This window comes from Mesoplodon mirus (assembly GCF_964341445.2).
Source record: "Mesoplodon mirus genome assembly, chromosome: 2".
In the NCBI taxonomy this organism is placed as follows: Eukaryota; Metazoa; Chordata; class Mammalia; order Artiodactyla; family Ziphiidae; genus Mesoplodon; species Mesoplodon mirus.
Genome location: NC_138977.1, coordinates 198,489,512 through 198,504,273, shown reverse-complemented (window position 1 = coordinate 198,504,273; position 14,762 = coordinate 198,489,512). Strand labels below are relative to the sequence as shown.

The following is a 14,762-nucleotide window of genomic DNA, read 5'->3' as shown; positions in this document are numbered from 1 at the left end:
AGGAAAGTGTGTTAGATCATAAGAACAAAGATCTAGGCAACAATGAACCAAAAACCAGATGAAAGTACAAAAACATCCATGCTGTTACATGGCATAACAAATTAAAAAAACAGATTTTCAGAGACCCAGATATTGGAGTTTGATCAGATATGGACTTTAAAGTAGCTATTATTAATGTGTTTTAAAAAGAGTAAAAGATAAAATACATGAAAAGATGAGAAGATGAAAACATGGAGCATTTCACAAGAAAACTGGAATATATTCAGAAGAATCAAATGTCAAATGAACACTTTAAAGCTAAAAATATACTGAAAATATCTGAAATTAAGAATTCATTAGATGGGTGATTCTGGAAATATAGTGGCCATATAGTTTTAGATCTGGGCATACTTCATTTCCTTGTACCTTGCTTTATTGTACTTCTCAGATGTCATTTTTTTTTTACAAATTCTTTAATTTGTAAAAATTGATTCATGGCAACCCTTTGTTGAGCAAGTCTGTCAGCACCATTTGTCCAACAGCATTTGCTCAATTCCCATCTCTGTGTCATATTTTGGTACTTCTTGCAATATTTCAAACTTTCTCATTATTATATTTGTAATGGTGACCTGTGGTCTGTGATCTTTGATGCTACTACTGCAAAAAGGTTATGACTCCCTGAAAGCTCAGATGACAGCATTTTTTAGCAATAAAGTGTTTTTTAATTCAGGTATGTACATTGGGGTTTCTTTAGACATAATGCTATTGAATACTTAATAAACTACAGGGTAGCATAAACGTAACTTTATACTGGTGGCGCAGTGGTTAAGAATCCGCCTACCAATTCAGAGGACAAGGGTTCAAGCCCGGGAAGATCCCAAATGCCACAGAGCAACTAAGCCCATGTGCCACTAATGAAGCCTGCACGCCTAGAGCCAATGCTCCGCAACAAGAGAAGCCACCGCAATGAGAAGCCTGAACACCGCAACTAAGAGTAGCCCCAACTCGCTGCAACTAGAGAAAGCCCGCACAGCAACAAAGACCCAATGCAGCCAAAAAAAAAAAAAAAAAAAGCCATCAGCTAAAACTGTTAGAGGTTTTGTCTACTCCAGTTATGGGTTACAGCAAGGAATTCTGAAGCAGCTAGGGGAGCCTACTCCCTAGAAAGTTTTATGACAAGGCTTCACACTAAAGAGAAACTACTGGAAGTGGAATAAAACTTGAGATGGTCAGGGACCACAGAGATTAATAGAAGGTACAGAAAAAAATCTGGGAAGGAGAATACAGCCACTATATTGTTTAACACTACACAAAAACAACAGAATTCTGTGATATCAGAAAAGTTATCTGAAGCAAGCTTTTTTCCTAAAATTTCAGGAAAACTAATTTAATATAAGAATGAACAGCAGAAAAGTCTCAAGATTAAACCTATACAAAGTTTCTATAATAAAAATGAATAAACAGTAATATAATATCCCCACAATCAAAGCATACCAGAAAGACATTCAAAAACATAAAAATTGAAATGTGACTTACAAAACAAGCCAGAAGACATTAAGAAAATTTATAACATTAAAGAACACAAACCAGAATTTTGAAAACTCAGAAATGAGGTAACAATAGAGTAATAGAAATAATTAAAAATTTAAAAAGTATTTAGATATTAAGCCTAAACTAGAAGGAACACAAAAACAAAGATCACAGAATGCTTTTTCCTTAAGGTTAAAAAAAAGAGAAATCTTTTCAAGTAAAAAATAAATGAAGAAGGGGAAATAATTCATTAGATGGATCTAACAGGAGATTAAACACAGTAGAAAGTTAGCTAAGTGAACTAGAAGACAGGGCAACAGAAAATATTCAGACTAAACTCAGAGGGAAAAGGGGATAAAAACAAGGCAAAAGCAGAAGATAAAATGGATATGTATACTTGACGTTCCAGAACACAAAGAGAAAGAGATTAGGGCAGAACCAGTATTTGCTAAGATAATGGCAGAGTATTTTCCAAAATGCATGGATAACATGGAGGCATACACTGAGGAAGCCCTAATAGCCCAAAGCAGGATCAATATAAAGAAAAAGCATACCTTAACATATTACAATGGAAATCACACCTTAATATATTATAGTAGAAAACCAAAGACAAAGAGAAAAACTGAAAACCACAGTAAGACTTTAAGCTGACTTTTCAGTAGAAACAATGAGTTTCAGAAATAAATGGAAAGTTATCTTCAAAGTGCTAAAAGAAGAATAACAACCAACCCAGAATTCTAGACCATTTACTTCAATGGTGTGCTGGAACTTCTCCACTGGACTCCCAGAATTCCACAATGGCACTCTTGTCCATGGGTGATTGTCAAAATCAGTGTTCTCTGGAGAGAAAGACGGTAGAAAACTCTTATTCTGACATAATGATGATTTCACTCTTCCAGTTTTGCTCTTCTGTATCAAGATTGTTTTGGCTATTCAGGGTCCTTAGAAGTTCCCTATGAATTTGAGAATTGTTTTTCTATTTCTGTGAAAAATACCATTGGGATTTTGATAGGGATTGCATTGAATTTGTATATTGCTTTGGGTAGTATGGACATTTTAACAATACTAAGTCTTCCAATCCACAAACACAGGATGTGCTTCCATTGGACAGTTTTTTTATTTTTTAAAAAATATGTCTATAATAGAAAACATTCCCACAAATAAATTTCCAGGCCAAGATGGATTCAGCAGTGAATTCTCCCAAACTTTTAAGGAAGAAATAACACCAATCTTATACAATTCTCCCAGAGAAGAGAAAAAGAGGGAACACTCCCCAAATTGTGTTGAAGCCAGTGTAACCTAGATGGAAATCTGACAAGAACATTACAAGGAAGAAAAATCAAAGAAAAAGTTATCTCAGGAACATGTATGCAAAAATCCTGAACAAAATATTAGAAAATCAAATTCAGTAATATATAAAAAGAAAATGCATCACAAATGGGATTTATTTCAGAAATATTTGAAAATCAGTGTAATTCACCACATTAAAAGTTAAGAAAATACTGTTACAATACTTAATAGGCTTAGAGAAAGCATTTGATAAATGTCAACACTCATTCATGATAAAAATCTTTGTATATGTCTTTAATTTTAAAAGTAGGACAATTAATTAAAGCTTAAATGCATTTTGCATGGTGAAATGGTAAAAGATTTTCTTAGCAGCAAAAAGTTTTGGTGTATTTTTAGAAAATCCTGAAAGAAATTTATGAGTGGTATAAAGATATAAAAAACATTACAACATAAGGAAGACTTTTTAAAAAATTTTCTAGTTTCTCTGGGAAAGAAATAGAAACTGTGGAGAAGAAAAGAGAGCAAATATCATAAAGAAAGAAGATCCTCACTTGTTACAGAAAGAGAAAGAGACCTCCAAAAGTATAAATCTCTTCAGTTTAGGGAGAAATCTTATTTCCTATGGAGGCTGAGAAGTAACAGCCTTATAAGGAACTAAGTGCTCTTGCTGTTAAAATGTTGCAGTTACTGGAATATGCAAGAAACACAGAACTGCAACTGTAAAGAAAAAGCATTAACTACAGAAGGCATATAATTACTAGAAGAGAAGTAACTCACAGGTTTAAAGCAACAGAGGGAATAGAGAATGAAGCCCTGTAAGTACAGATGACCCTTAAATAACATGGGTTTGAACTGAGCTCGTCCACTTATACACAGATTTATTCAATAATTACAGTATCTATATTTTCATTTTACAGATCTTTAAATTAACTAAGTGTGGGGAAAAGTTGGTGTTCGATTAGAGATCACAATGTGTGGAATCAAAAGAACTAGGGTTTGAGTCCTGAGTCTACCCAAACTGTCTCAGCTTCCTGCCCTTGGATGAGTAATTTATTAATTTCTTTATTTTTGAGGCAGAGAGAGCAGTACGCAGATTTTTGACTGCATGGAGTTGGTGCCCCACTGCTGCATTGTTCAAGGGTTGACTGTATTTTTAGGAAGCATTATTTCCACTTTGTATCTACCTACAGCCATATTTCCTATATATGGAATGGTTAATGCAAGTGATTGAGCAATTAAGTTTTTGTACAAAATTCTTATTTAAATTTTTTCAAGCCAAATTTTTAACATAACTATTTCTGTCTAAATATTTCTTCTCATTAGGTTAATGGACTGCTAATTTTCATAATGTCTTTTGGAATACACATAAATCAGTTTAATTATAAGTATAACATACATTCATTTCTGAAATTTAGAAAATAGAAAAGAGTATAACAAAGAAAATAATCCTATGTCCTACTATCCAGAGATAGTTATTAACTATTATATATTTTCTAGTCTTTTTAGCTATATACACATATATGTACTTACTTATTCATTCATTGATAAATTCATTCATTCATTATCTATTTTTATAAAATTAGGATCATATGAAATTTTGCATTCTGCTTTTTTTAACTTTACATTTTATTTTGAGCACTTCTCCATATCATTAAATATTCCTTGAAAACATAATTTTAATGGATATTTAATATTTCATCATAGTTTTGCCTTTACTAGACTTAACTAATATCTTTAAAAGGTGAATTAACACCATAAAAATAAGTATACAAGTTATAATTGATATTACAAGAATTCTAACCATAATCATAAATAAACTGTTGCTCGTTACCTTCCTGTATATGGTCTTCAGTGCTGGATTTAAAGGTTCCTTACTTATGTTTAGTCTGAAATTCCATGACCGTCTAACAGGTGAAGGTAATGACATTATTTCTCCACTTTCTTCAAACCAACACTTCCCCTATCAAAAATATTTAAGAATATAGTAAGTAAATATTACACTAAAAACAAATGTCACACACAATCAGTGAGCTAGTGAACTTGCCTCTTCTAGTTTAAGCAGGCGATTTTCCATTTTGTTGCAGGTCTTTTTATATATTTCTGGCTTTTTGTGAACATAGAATCCTTCTTCTTCTAAAATGCGTGGCATCATATCTTTTGGCAGTTTAAGTTGGTTGATCACTTAATAACAAAACCTAGATATTACTTTACTTTAAAGTCCAAAATATTAAACTGGTATTGGCCAAACAAGAAGCAAAATGGAACTAACTATCACATACTCTACCACTAAAGCCTAGCAGAAAGTCTATACACACACACACACACACACACAATGAATGAGCTCTTTAAACCAATTCCCTTTAACTCAGAGAAAGCAAGAAGAACAAATATAGAAAATTTTCTATAATTTTAAATCAGTACTTTTTATCTATCCAGCATACAAAGAAGCTATTATCCTACAATATGATTCATTAATGACTTGAATATTTTCTTGTAAAAACTTTACCCGGAGAATTGCTTGGAACAAAAATATTTGCCTGTTGTTTTTTTACTTGTTCTTGATCATCTTCATAATCGGCAGCCTTTACTTCAAGTAAATCTAGGAAAATGACTTCTTCCATAAAATCTTCATCTCGGCCCTTAGCAAAGTTCTGTAAATTATCACCAAGTGAAAAGTGTTTGTGGTAACTAACATTTACTGATCTCTGTTGAATACCAAAAAGAAAAATAAGTATACGTGTTTTTCCTCAGTGATTAACAGGCAGATAAATGAAAGGTACTAGAATCTTGCTGTGAAGTCTTTCTGATCTATGCCACCCAGTTCAAGTTCAAGCTGAAACTGTGTGACAATGAACTTTCACTGAACACAGAGGAACTCATTTAAGGCTTAATATTATAAAATATGATTTTTCTATAGCCCTTCATTGAAATTCTCAATGAAAGACTACTGAAAAAGAATTACAATTCAAGTCTCTCCTCTCCTATGGAAAATGTTCTGAAATATTGGACTATGATATTTCAACTGTTGAGAATTCACAGTGTAGCGCAAAGTCTAGAGACATCAAGCCATGTGGTCTCCAGCCCCATTTTTTTCCACCATTCAGAAAGAAGTACTACCTAAGGTGATGTGGAGTAGTCATGCTGTTTTCTGGATGATATTTAAGAAAAAAAAGAAAGAAAAGTAAAGATACAAATAGAAGTCTGTGGCAGTGTGATTGATTATGATACATTTCTGAAATATGATATATAAAAGTTACAAACAATCTGAATGTAGGTATTGAAACAGATATATTGCTAAATATAAAAATGTATACTTTTATATTATATCAGAAATTTTATATGAGTCTCTTCACAAAAAAAATTACCAATTTATTTTGGATGACTTTAGTTGTCTAACTTAAAATCTACATATATTGAAAGAGAGAAGGAGACAGAGTATGTGAGCCATGCAAATAAAAATCCCTTAATTTTCAAAAACATACATTTAGGGGTAAATAATTAAATTAAAAGAATTAATAATAGAATTCCATTGAATAGATAACCGTAGATGGCCTTGATCAACTCTGACAAAATTAAGTGAGTAACACGGTTAAGCATCACCTAGGTTCATATCAAGTCATCACATCATCATACCTTCCCTATATCCCTGTCATGAAATCAAGAAAGTATTTTATATCCAGAAATCTTTGTGGCATCATCTTCAGAAGTCAAACAAGATATGACACTGACATCTAGGAGCAAGATTTGGGGGATCTTCACATAGGGGATCTCTCTGAATATTCCAATCATAGACAAAGAGGGGCTCTTTGCTCCTGCTGGAGGTCCTATTACCAAGCTACTTTCACCGCACCCCTGGTGTGGGCCAGGGCTTTCAACCTGCCTTCAGAGCTGAGGTCTGCCCTGATGGCTGAGTCATGTCAGGCTCTCATCTTGGATCCCAGCCTTTTATTTATGACCAGGTAGGTCTCTTTCATGAATCCTACCCCACTAAAGCTACCTATATTTTTAGCCTGAGACAAGCTATGATCTCAAGCAATATAATCACCTTCCTGGTCTTCACTATGCAGCTCACAGCAGACCAGTGTCTGTGCTGTTAGCTGTTGTGTGACAGGAAGCATGAGGTCAGAAGGCAACCACCTAATTTTCCATGCATAAGTCTAAATGAATGCACCTGAGTATGGTGTGGTAAAAAGAGAGAGAGAGAGAGAGAGAGAGAGAGATTCTCCTCTTTCTCCTAGTAGGAAGGAACCACAGTCACACTCAGCCTCCCACAAAACAGTAGCTTTTTCCTCCCTGTGATGAGGACAGTAGATTCCCGTTGTCCCCAAATATACCAGGTGCAGGGCAGATGGCTTTTCCAAACAACTTCTCTAAACAACCCACATCCAAGCCTGGACTTCCTTGTGCCCAAATTGTCTACTTGCCCCACTGACCTAATTTCTCTCATGTCTTCCCTGTGAGAAGGAAAAGCAGCCATAACCACAGCGCTTTGTCCTGGTGCACTCTGCTGGGTGGACCGTCTCGTTTCCCCTGAAAAGTCCATTCCTTAACCCATATCATGGGATTCTGGGATATCAGGTGACTTGGCAGAGCATGTGCATGTTTGATACTCATTTATTCAATATTCACTCAAATATGAAGTGCTTAATATGTTCAAGGAAGAAAATAAACAAAGAGACAGAAATACATGCAAGGTGGTGATAAATATCATAAAGAAAAATGATGCAAGATAAGTGGCTAGGGGCTTCCCTGGTGGCACAGTGGTTGAGGGTCCGCCTGCCAATGCAGGGGACACGGGTTCGTGCCCCGGTCCGGGAAGATCCCACATGCCGCGGCGCGGCTGGGCCCGTGAGCCATGGCCGCTGAGCCTGCGCGTCCGGAGCCTGTGCTCCGCAACGGGAGAGGCCACAGCGGTGAGGCCCGCGTACCACAAAAAAAAAAAAAAAAAAAAAAAAAAAAGATAAGTGGCTAGAGAATACTGGGATGGGGGGTTGGGGGGTTGGGGGGTACTATTACATAAGGTTTTCAGGCACAGTATTTTTAATTATGTGTCATTTGAACAGAGACCAAAAGGTAGTGAGGGAGAGAGCATGAGGATAAGAGAAGAGCTTTCTAGACAGTTAAAAGGTACAAAGCCCCTGAGGCAGGAAAAGGAAGGAGGCCAGTATGGCCAGAGTTGGGTGGAAGAAGGGGAAACTAGTGAGAAAGGAAGTCAGAGAGGTACTAAGGGGGCCGTGGAAGCCCCTATAAGGACTTCAGCTTTTTTTTCAGTGAGATAGGAAACCATTAGAAGGTGTTAAAAAAAATGTTCTGTCTTAGATTTTAACAGAATCACTCTGACTACTGTATGGTATACCAAATAGACTGTTGGGGCAATAGTAAAAATAAAGGGAGACTATGGCAATGATCTGGATGAGAGGTTACGGCCGCATAGATTAGGCTGTGCCAGGGGAGGTGATGAAAAGTGGGCTGGGTTCTGGAAGTGGGTTGGATACTTTAAAGGTAGAACCAACAGGATTTGTGACAAACTGGATATGAGGCATGTGAGTAAAAGAGGATCCAAGGATGACACCAAGGTTTGGCTGAGCAATTGGAAAAATGGAATTGCTATACTGTGATTCTATTTATATAAAAGTCTGTGTGTGCATATATGGGTATAAGCATAGAGAACAGTATGAAAAAATGCTAATAGTGGTTTATCTCAGAGCAGTGGGATGTCACATGATTTTTGTTTCCTTCCTCGTGGTTTTCTGCATTAAGTTTTTATAATGTATATAATAAATTTGTTATATTTTTTAAAGATAAAGCTCTTTTCTGTGGAACAAACAACAACAAAAGGAATGTAAAGACTGGAGCAGGATACAGAATACAAAGAAAGGGGAATGGAAGAGACTGAGAAGTAAGTAGAAAGGCAAAGGGGGGTCCAAGAGAAATTCAAAAGGAGGACCTGAAGGATTTGGAAATGACTGGGAGGTGTCAGAAGATACTGGGTAGAACTCTGGAAACACAGGAGGGGGCTCAAGGAAACTGTAGAGAGATCTGAAGGTAGAGAGGAATGGAGAAAGTTGAGAGGAATAGGAGCAGAAGGGAGACCAATGAGACTGACAAATCAGGAGATGGGAAAGACTAGTGAGACTGATTAGGACTGGAGGAAAGGACAGCTCTAGAATAATAGTGGGCTGAAGAGTTTGGGAAGAACTGACAGAAATTAGAAGGGTCTGGGATTGTACAAGGAGGGATGAAGAATGGGGAATCAATGAAGAGTAATAGAGATTACAGAGAACAACGTGGGCACTTGGAGAAATGAACAGGAAGAACAAAAGAAAACAGGCTTTGGAGCTGATAGCCTGTACTTCCCGGCTCTATCAGTTCTTACCCCTGTGTGCCTATTTCCTCACCTATAAAACAGAAATGATAATAATGCCTACCTCACAGGGTTATTATGAGGAGTGAATGAGACAATCCACATTAAAAATTTAGAATATCACTGGGCATCCAGTAAGCACTCAATAAATGTTAGGAATTATTATTATGAACAGCTTCTCAATTCAAAGAGGAGGCAGCTCAATAATAAAAATTTCACCTCCCATCAAGTATTTCATTCTATGCCTTTAATAAAGAGTTATTTTTCCTGAGAATGAGGATGTAGGAGGAAGGGAAACAAATCCAACCTGCTCTGCAGACGGGCCTAAAGTTGAGTCTTCTTCACCACTCAGAATAAAAAACGAAAGACCTTCATCCAGTGAGACTTCAGTCTGCAGGTTAAACAATGGAAAACCAGTATTCAGTGTTGAAGTGAAAGCGTTTTCCGCTTTTAAGGGAAAGAAGTAGTTTTCTGTAATATGGTAATAGTAACTGTATCTTATTCAAGAACAAAAAGCAGTAGGAGAGATAGTATCAAGTTAATATTTAACTTTGAGTCTGTTTGGCTCATGAATTATTTTTGTATTTTGTTTTGTTTTTAAGGTCTGGTAACTGTGATTTAAAAAAACAAAAACAATAAAATTGCAGCATTATTTCCAATAGCCAAGGTATGGAAACAGCTTAAGTGTCCATCAACCAATGAATGGACAAAGATTTACACACATACACACACACACACACATACGCACACAATGGAGTACTATTCAGCCATAAAAAGAATGAAATCTTGCCATTTGTGACAACATGGATGGCCCTTTAGAGCATTATGCTAAGTGAAATAAGTCAGACAGAGAAAGACAAATACCATATGATCTCACTTATCGGTGAAATTTTTAAAAAGCAAAACAAAAAATCAAGCTCACAGATACAGAGAACAGACTGGTGGTGAACAGAGGCAGGGGGTGCAGGGGGCAGTAGGCAAAATGGGTGAAGGGGGTCAAAAGGTATAAACTTCCAGTTATAAAATAAGTAAGTCTTGGGGATATAATGTACAGCATGGTGACTAGTTAATAATGCTATATTGCATATTTGAAAGTTGTCAAGAGAGTAAAACTTAAAAGTCCTCATCACAAGAAAAAAAACTTTTTTTTTGTAACTATGTATGGTGACAAATGTTAACTAGTCTTTTTGTGGTGATCGTTTCCCAACATATGCAAATATTGAATCCTTATGTTGTACAGTTGAAAGTAATATAATGTGTCAATTATATCTCAATTAGAAAATTTTTTAAAATAAAAATATAGGGTCCAAATCTTCTCCATCTTCCCAATCTATCTCTTCACCCTAGTCAGAGTATTGAGAGCATTACCTTACAGTTAGATCAAAATGTGGACTCAGGGCAAACTCTTTTTTCTCTCCCTGTTTTTGGGTGCTCTCATGTATGAATGCACTCATATACAAGTACCACCCCACCCCACCAATAATCTTTTGTGAACTTAGAGATAATTAAAAGTATTAAAAGTGGCATATTCTTAGTGATGAACTTGCTTATAAATAGGTTCTCAGTTTTCAATACTGTAAAGTCTGAATCTTTCAAATATAAATCACCTATCACTTCTTTGTCACACACGTTTAAATGAACTGTTTTTAGAGAGGTTTGGGAGAGGAATCGGAAGGAAGGAAGGAAGGGAGGGACGGAGGGAGGAAGGAAGGAAGAAGGAAGGAAGGAAGGGAGAGAGAGAGAGAGGGAGGGAAAGAAAGAAGGAAGGAGGAAATCTGCTAGTTCCTAGGAACTGAAGAATTCAAAAATATGTAAAATACAAAAGCTTATCCTACATCCTGTTTGTATCTACAATATCGCTGTCCCATTAACTTTAAACGTTATGTACCTTTCAACAATACTGATATATAAACTGTCCATATATATTTTTACTTCTCTCTGTCTCTGCTCATTGAAAAATCATTTCCTAAAATCCTCGACTTCCTGAGAAGATATCCCTTCCTAGTAGTTTGTAATGGAAACTCTTAGAAGCCAATTTCTCTTCCTTTTTACCTATTTTCTTGATATTCAATGGACTTATCTTGACAAACTTCCAATTTTCTACTATTCATAGTTAAATTAAGTCCAAGTTAGGCTCACTTTTATTCATTTGTTGAATGAACAACATGTATACAATCATCTTTTTTTAGTCTGCTTTTACTATTAAATTTAATTAATTTTTACTAAGCACCCAAGTGGGACCCTGCGGAGAAGACAAAGATGAGTTTTTAAAAAACCCGAAATACACTCCTTACATTTTAAAATTTGAGAGTATTTTTTAAATACTCTCATTGCTTATGGCAGAAATGACTAGTTGTTCATTGTTGTCTTTTCTCCCATTTCTAATAATAGAACTTACTTTTAGCTGGATACCGAGACATTTTTTTCCCATGTTCCTTTAGTGGAAATAATGTGTGCAATTTTCAGGTCTTGTCCTGTAAGAGATCAATCTGCAATCCTATGGCTCTCTTCCTCCTCCCTTCCCTTTGGTTAGCAAATGAAGACACAGTAGCTTTGCCATTGGACTCAGAGATGGAAACTAAGTGTTGAAGATGGCAGAACTCTCCTAGTAGCCTGGACTACTTATCTATTACACTAGAGAGAAATAAAACTTCTATCTTAATTAAGACATTTTACTTTGAATCTTTTTGTTAAAGCTGCTTAACCTTTACTCTAAATAATGCAGTTCGCCCAAGATGTGATTGATTTTGTCATTTGAAGTTTCAAGTATGTGATTACACATTGTATTTCAGAACAAAATCTGTAAGTCGGGGATCACCTATTTTATTATAATTTTTTAAGATAAGAAATAATGTCAAGTAGAAATAGAGAGTGATTAAATATTGGCATGAGAGATCTTTTTGGAGTGACAAAATGGTCTAAAATTGGATTATAATGTTAACTATATATTCTGTAAATTTACTAAAAATCATTGAATCATATGCTTAAAATGGATGAATTTTCGCTATGTAAAGTACACCTCAATAAATCTGTTCTAAAAAGTTTTTTTTTAAGTTATTCACCTTAGACCACTGATATATCTTATTATCAATGAGCAGCTGAGTTGAAGATTTTTTGCCTTGATTAATCTGAAACACAATGTAAATAAATAGTATGGAAAACTTAATGTTCACAGATATAGACATAATCGTGTTCATAAGTCTTTTGCCCAAAATAGATAAAAACAAAGACTTCTCAATGTTTTTCCTTTAAAAAGTATATACATGTTTTCTCCTGAGATGTCAAATTTAGTTACCATAACCAAATCACTTAACTTTTCTTGGCTTCAAGTTTGGAAATAGAAAGCATGGAAAATAACTTGAAGCTTTTTGGATTTAAGGAGCTATATTAAAATAGAATTTTAGCTCTTTTTTGATAAAGAAAAGTTTATCATGATATATGTTGATTTAAACAGTAAATTTGAAAATAGGAAAGAAAAAATAATATTACCTTGGCATTTTTTATCTTTTCTCTTACTTTGCCTCTCAGAGTTTCTACTATGTTTTGATTTTCTTCCATATTTAAATCTATCAAGAAGCCAACATAATATGGAGTTCATGACACTTTCTTATAATATAATTAAACAGCAATAGCATCAAAAGTACTTATTAAATAGCTAAATAACATGCATTTCTTTGGATCATGACAATTATGAAGACTGGGTCATTGCCCTATGCGAGCTTAGAACCTAGAAAATAAAGCTTAGAAACTTCCCCCTTTTCCATCTGGAATAAATACTCATGCATGGTCAGTACTGAATTTTGTAGTGAGGCTAAAAAAAAAAAAAAAAAAAAAAGTTCAGGTAAGCAAACCTTTATCTTTTTCCTTTTAGGAAAAAAAAATCAATGAAAACAGTAATATTCTATATAAAGTGCTCTACAGTCTACAGAATATACAAATATCAAAACCAGTTTACTTCAACTTGATTAAACTGAGGAGGAAGGAATCTGAAAAAAAGAGAGGTAAGTCTCCAAGCACCCATTTTAACTACTTATGTCAGTTTTGTAAATTCAGTATAATACTGCCAGCTCTTAGAGGAAATGAAACAGTCTTGCTGGGTATAAAGAAGGCTCCAGCTGCTATGTGTACTCCAAGCCTCATGTTATTTTCTTCTCATCCACCAGATGATCTACTGTATGGATTGAGAAAGACAGGGGTTATGCAGTCCTAGGTACAATAGAAAACGGAGGACCTACTGGTCATTTTGCCTTGTATTTTTCTTTTTCTTCTCCCTGCCTTTGAGTAGTTAAAGGTTAAATAGAAAATGGTGGAAATAAAGGGTAAGCATAAAGCTAAATCAGTATAGGTCATGAGAATCTTCATTCTTAATTGCAGTATTCCATGATAAAATTTAAAAATTATTAGTTGGTTTGTTTATACTCTATTCCCAGAACTTAGAATGACAGATGGCACATAGTAGGTGCTTAATAAATATTTGCTGGATAAATAAAGCAGGAGTCAACCATTATTTATATACTTTTCTCCTTGAGACCTGGAAACTTCCTGAAGCAGGTTCTATATCTCTGTATCTTTAAGGTGTAACATAGTCTGAAGAACAAGAAGATTCTCCATGTTTGCAGAGAGAGAGAGAGAAAACAAAACTTAGTTTTATTACATGCACTGACTTTACCATTATTTCCTTATATCCACTTGTATTATATAGGAAGTTTAGTTTCTGTTTGAACTCATCCCTTAAGAAACTGTGTTCCCAAATGAAACCCTGGGATAGAATTAGTCATTTATATCTTTTAAAAATAAAGTCCAACAGTATTAGAGCTGTGGTATACTTATTGAGAACCTTTCTGTAGATGCTTGTCTACATTTTCTTCTACTGCAATGTTATCTGTGTCTTCTGACATCTGCAAAAAAAGGGGGGAAGGGTTACCTTGTATCTTTTTGTTTTGGCATTTAACATCTTTTCATAGGTTTATCAGCCCTTTGAAAGTCATCTCCTTTAAAATGACAATTCATATCCTTTGCCTGTTTTCTTAAATTTCATCCTTTTATCAATGGGTATGAGCTCTTTATATATGATAGATTTTTAAATCAAAAAATTGCTCTCTGTAATATCAAAAAAACCTTTTAATGATAAAATCCAGTAGATGTTGGTGTTCATATACTGCCTATTTCATATACCTTTTAGGAGGGTCAAATGAGATCAAACATAGGAAAATACTTTGAAACTCAACACTATATCAATGTTAGCTATTACCTGAGTACTCTGTAGCATCTGATAACTTTCTAAAAGCTTTCTATATCCTTTTCCTCTACCCTTCTACCTCTCTGGCCACTTATTCCTTGTATCCTTTCTTGGTCACACTTCTCCTCATAGCCTAAATGTGGGCACATTCCAAGGATTTGGAGAGTGCATGGATTCCCATGGCTTCCCAAATCTGTCTCCAACCTTGACTGCTCTCCTGAATACCATATTTCTAGTTGCCTACTGGTATTTCTAATTGAATGTACTACCATTATCAAAAATTCAATATTTTAAAATGAGCATTTATTTCTTTTACCACTTTTTAAACCTCAATATTCTAAAATTAAACCATACTAGCAA

The 14,762-nt window shown here is 34.9% G+C and overlaps 1 protein-coding gene across 1 annotated transcript in view; it reads right to left on the bottom strand.

Moving 5' to 3' along the window:
- Positions 1-14,061, bottom strand: part of CC2D2B (coiled-coil and C2 domain containing 2B) — a gene marked incomplete at both ends in the record, with an annotated part of 102,590 nt that extends 88,529 nt beyond the window's left edge. Inside the window, 7 exons of the mRNA XM_082610923.1 lie at positions 4,631-4,759; positions 4,844-4,980; positions 5,306-5,504; positions 9,471-9,554; positions 12,226-12,291; positions 12,653-12,729; positions 14,001-14,061. Coding sequence (XP_082467049.1) covers positions 4,631-4,759; positions 4,844-4,980; positions 5,306-5,504; positions 9,471-9,554; positions 12,226-12,291; positions 12,653-12,729; positions 14,001-14,061 — 753 coding nt within the window. The remainder of the gene's footprint in view (positions 1-4,630; positions 4,760-4,843; positions 4,981-5,305; positions 5,505-9,470; positions 9,555-12,225; positions 12,292-12,652; positions 12,730-14,000) is intronic.
- Between the last annotated feature and the right edge of the window lie 701 nt (positions 14,062-14,762).